Source organism: Haliaeetus albicilla, chromosome 8 (assembly GCF_947461875.1).
Source record: "Haliaeetus albicilla chromosome 8, bHalAlb1.1, whole genome shotgun sequence".
NCBI lineage: Eukaryota > Metazoa > Chordata > Aves > Accipitriformes > Accipitridae > Haliaeetus > Haliaeetus albicilla.
This window is the reverse complement of record NC_091490.1, coordinates 38,497,815-38,502,377: the sequence shown is the minus strand read 5'-3', so window position 1 is coordinate 38,502,377 and position 4,563 is coordinate 38,497,815. Positions and strand designations below refer to the sequence as shown.

At 52.1% G+C, this 4,563-nt stretch overlaps 1 protein-coding gene across 2 annotated transcripts; it reads right to left on the bottom strand.

The window, feature by feature from the left end:
* Window positions 1-1,196: 1,196 nt before the first annotated feature.
* RPL36 (ribosomal protein L36) lies at window positions 1,197-4,319 on the bottom strand. 2 transcript variants are annotated; one of them, XM_069789975.1, is made up of 4 exons: window positions 4,175-4,319; window positions 4,002-4,096; window positions 1,948-2,082; window positions 1,197-1,328 (listed from the first exon to the last, which is right to left on the bottom strand). In XM_069789975.1, the coding sequence occupies exons 2-4, from the start codon at window positions 4,092-4,094 to the stop codon at window positions 1,239-1,241; spliced, it is 318 nt and encodes a 105-aa protein (XP_069646076.1). In that variant the 5' UTR covers window positions 4,095-4,096; window positions 4,175-4,319; the 3' UTR covers window positions 1,197-1,238. The 2 variants fall into 2 exon arrangements, with proteins under 2 accessions (XP_069646076.1, XP_069646075.1); XM_069789974.1 differs by having other exon boundaries at window positions 4,002-4,222.
* Between the last annotated feature and the right edge of the window lie 244 nt (window positions 4,320-4,563).

Here is a 4,563-nt window from a genome sequence, read left to right as displayed (position 1 = left end):
GGAATGTGCATGTTACCTGCTACCAGCAGTAGAGCTAGTCTAGTCTTTTCTAATTAAAGATGTTTCAGTTACTTCACTATAATTCTAAACAACGCTTATGCAAAAACATTTAACTCTACAGAGCTAGGGCTACGACTGACATAGTGTTCCTGATGTGCTGGTAGATGAGTACCTCTCAGAAGCCTCTTCCTGTCTCGGCTTATAAGCCTGTACTAGGCTGGAGGGGAAACTGTGACATTTTAGGACAGTTCAGCAGAGCTAGCACTTTCAGCTCCTGAGGGATGTGGTTCTCCAGATTAAATCACAGGTCAATACCATCAGAAACAACTCCAGGCTTAAAGAGAGCAGGCACAGACAGAAGAGCCATGTGCTCAGTAGCAGCAGTTAGCACTGCACTCTACCATAGCCTGTCTTTGCTGCTGCAGCAGCTGTATTATGTTCACCGAGTGAAAAAAGGAACTAAATGTCTTAGCATGACTGTTGTACATCAATGAGCACAGGCTTGGGCCACAGAACTTGAGTACTTCATCTTAAGGCAAATACTAGAAAAACTTAATTTAAATAGGGGGAGAGGAGTTACATGAAGTCTACCTGAAATGCATGTCCTTGTGCAGGAAGAACAGCACTCATGCTGTCTCGCGGCAAGGTCACCCTTAGTGGAGAATAAAGAATCATCCTGCTGCAATTCAGGGAGCTCTTACTGACTGCAATTCTTCCATGATTTGATAACATACTGCAGAAAGTAGGGCACGAATGGAGGGTACACAGAGAAACGCATGAGCAAGAAAAGCTGCACAAGGAACAGGATGAAGTGCCATGGGGAAGGAGTGCAAAGTTACTACTATTTTCAACAGCAATTTTTGTCCACTGACTTCTCTCCTACAGGCATCTAGGTTTGGAGATGGACTGGGAGGTGGAGGTATCACAGCCTTCACAAGCTTAGCTATTGCAGAGGCTTCCACATTCTGAGAAAGGCTAGCTCCGCAAGGTCTGGAGGAGGATTCCCCCTCTAGAACATACCACAGGCTAGTACCAGCAACTCTAATATCAGCAACTCTAGCAGCAGGTAAAATAGAATAGCAATGCAAGTTCTGGATTACTGCAGTTCAGGGCCTTGTCAGTACAGTTCCTCAGCAGCCCCAGGAGCACCCCATTCCTACAGGCTGAAGCAGATGTGCCATCAAGTCACTACACTGTTTTTGTGAGAAAGGACTTTATTGAGTTACAACCTGTACAACTCAATCCTTCTTTGCAGCAGCTTTCCTCATGGCTGCCAGGACGTTACTGAGTTCTTCCCGCTTTCGCTTGGCCCGAATGTGAGTGCCAACCTGCAGGGGAGAGAGCAGTGCAGTCAGCATTCATCCCAGCAGAGGACAGCTAACACTTCTTGGCTGCTTCAGGCGTTCACTGAAGGCTGCTTTACTCAAAAAGCAGGCAGGATGGTGAAGTTCTGGTAAACATGGACTCAAACCCCAGGCACCTTGACTGGCCAGCCAGGAACAACATACCATCCCATCTCAGTAGTAGTTCTACTCAGTTATTTTGGGAAAGGTAGAAGCTGCTTTCAGCTCTCATGGCTGCCCTCAATGAACTCCATTTCAAGTTACCTGGTTAATGGTACCCAACCTCCATCAGTATTAACCTCCGTCAGTATTGCCCTCCTCTTCCCCAGACCAGATTTGCAAATAACGCAAAAATAGCAGGGCAAGTCTGGCTTCGTGTAGCTCAGGGCCTTTTTGGCAAAGTACCTTTATGTCCATCTCCTGCTCTCCCACCCAACCCCAGGAACATTCCCTCCACTGCCTCAGATTAGACCAGTAACTTCCCAAACAACTGAGAAAATAAGAGAATTAATTAAAAAGCAAAGTATCCCTAGCGAAGGGCAGAAAACAAAGTTAACAATAGCAGAGTTTTTGCTGGCCTCATTAAGATGGCAGATTGACCTACCCTTTTCTTTATGAACTTCAGAGCACGTTTATCTTTGGAAACTTTCAGCAATTCCATAGCACGTCTCTCATAGGGTGCAAAGCCGCAGACTTCCCTGATCATGTCTCGCACAAACTTGGTGTGTTTGGTCAGGCGCTATAAGAAGGGGGGGAGGGAAAAACACGTATGGATCACAACGAATGTAAGTGCTGCTTTACCGAGACAGGACCACAAAGGGTTGTGGCAAACTCTGGGCTAAGGCCCCCAAACCAGCTTATGCTATTAGCACATCCCAAGGAAGTATGATCCCCTGGTAGGTGCTATGCAGCGCAGTGATTGCGACAAGACCTGCTAATCTCTTTTCATTTTAGCCACAGTACTGGGTATTTTGCACATTTGCATGCACCAACATTTTTTTAAAAAGCAGGACCATTAGATAACCAGGGTTTGCACTGCTACGCATCTCAGACACCACGTCAAGACACAGCATTTAATGAAATGGGATAAAAGATGCAAACTGCATTAATCTCTTGTATTAACACACACGTTCATTAAACCTGGATAACTCCCAGTATTTGTCATTATGGGGCAGTTTTGCGGGGTACACCTGTTGTAACCAAGAGAACCAGACTAGGAGGGACTTCAGAAGTCACCCAGCCTATTTTCTATTTCATTGTGTGTTGGTTTTGGCTGGGATAGAGTTAATTTTCTTCATAGTAGCTAGTATGGGACTATGTTTTCGATTTGTGCTGAAAACAGTGTTGATAACACAGGCATGTTTTCATTATTGCTAAGCAGTGCTTAGACAGTGTCAAGGCCTTTTCTGCTTCACACCAGCGAGTAGGCTGGGGGTGCACAAGAAGTTGGGAGGTGATACAGCTGGTACAGCTGACCCAAGGGATGTTCCATACCATATGATGTCATGCTCAGCATATAAAGCTGGGGGAAGAAGAAGGAGGGGGGAACATTTGGAATAACAGCGTTTGTCGTCCCAAGTAATGGTTATGCATGATAGAGCCCTGCTTTCCTGGAGATGGCTGAACACCTGCCTGCCAATGGGAAGTGGTGAATGAATTCGATTTGCTTTGCTTTGCTTGTGTGCACACCTTTTGTTTTACTTATTAAACTGTCTTTATCTCAACCCACGAGTTTTCTCACTTTTACTCTTCCGATTCCCTCCTCCATGCCACCAGGAGGGAGTGAGGGAGGGCTGTGTGGTGCTTAGTTGCCAGCTGGGGTTAAACCACAACAAACTGCTAATTCAATTTAAGCTGTGGTTGAAATGCATCTATCTTATTCTTCCATTACAGACTGCTCTACTGCCAATTCTCCTGTAACTAGCTCTTTCACTCCACACCCACCTTCCAGATTCAATACTCTCCATGATTTAATCCCCTGCTCCATGTGTAACATCACCAGCTTTCTAAACCCTTAAGGCACTGTTTCCTGCAGGCTTTCTGTTGCTCCCAGTCACTGCAGTTCAGGGCCGAAGAGGGCTCTGCACCCCTGAGACCACGAAAGGAGAAGACCCACAAAGCACATACTTCTGCAACCCACCAAAAAGACACACTCAACTCCTACACCGACTGCTGCTGTAGGCAGACACCCACCTTGCACTGAGGCAGTCTAGGCCTCCAGTTAGGTCTTAGACTGCCGGCTGCAGCCTTCACAGGCCCACCACCCCTCCCAGCCCCGCAGTGACAAGCCTACCACGGCCACGCCATCACCAGGCGCTGTGTGGGTTCGGAACCTTCCCGTCTCTCCTCGGCAGCCGGAGAAGGAGCCGAGCTGCAGCACTGCACCTCTCCCTGACCGCGGTCCTGAGCTGCTGCGAACCACAGCTCATCCCTTTCAGCCGCCCTGCCTCCCACCGCCGGGGAACGGGGACGGAGGCGGATCGGCGGCCCTCCTCCGGCGGCGCCCGGTTCCACGCCAGACTCGCCACCGCAACACGAGGCGCGGACCCCAGCGGCAACAGGCTCCTGCCCGCAACCTCCGCCAGCCGGCGGGCTCCGGAGGGGCAGCGGACCTGCGCCGGTGCCGGCAGGCCCGGCCCTCGCTCGCCTCATACTCACCCCGCGGCGGCGGCACTGCCTGGGCTTGGACACGTTCTTCGTCACCTTGTAGCCCTTGTTGAGGCCAACGGCCATGGGGTAGCGGATCGCCATGCCTGCGGGGAGAGAGCGGTCAGCCCCGCCGCGGATGGCCGCGGATCCCCGACCGCGGATCGCGGGGCCCCGGCCCTCACCTGCCGCTCCGCTGATGGCGCCGCACCGGAAGGAGGGAAGAGCCCGCAGAACGCTGGGAAAGCGCTTCTTCCGGGCCGCCCACGCGGGGCCGAGGGCGCTCTATCTGGCGCCGTGACCACAGAGGCGGGCCGGGAGGGCGGCCCCTGGGGGGCGGGCGGGCGGTGCCGCCGCCGGCGGAGGGAGCGAAGGCCGGGACCCTGCGCGGCGGCCCCGGCCTGTGGGGATCCCGGCGACACGGGGGGTCCCGGCGACACGGGGAAGGGCCCGACGGAGCCTCGGGCTCAGTATCGGATGGGACAGACGGGGCCAAAGCCAGGACAGGCCTGGGGAGGCGCTCAGGCGCCCGCCCCCAGCGCGGGAAGGACTTTACGGTTTGGCCACGGTTGAC

Coding starts and splice junctions, on each gene's coding strand:
- RPL36 (XM_069789975.1), bottom strand. CDS start 4,094: ATGGCGATCCGCTACCCCATGGCCGTTGGCCTCAACAAGGGCTACAAG. Junction 2,083..4,001: donor GGCAGTGCCGCCGCCGCGGG/GTGAGTATGAGG, acceptor CCCTTCTTATAG/CGCCTGACCAAACACACCAA. Junction 1,329..1,947: donor TGAAGTTCATAAAGAAAAGG/GTAGGTCAATCT, acceptor TCTCCCCTGCAG/GTTGGCACTCACATTCGGGC.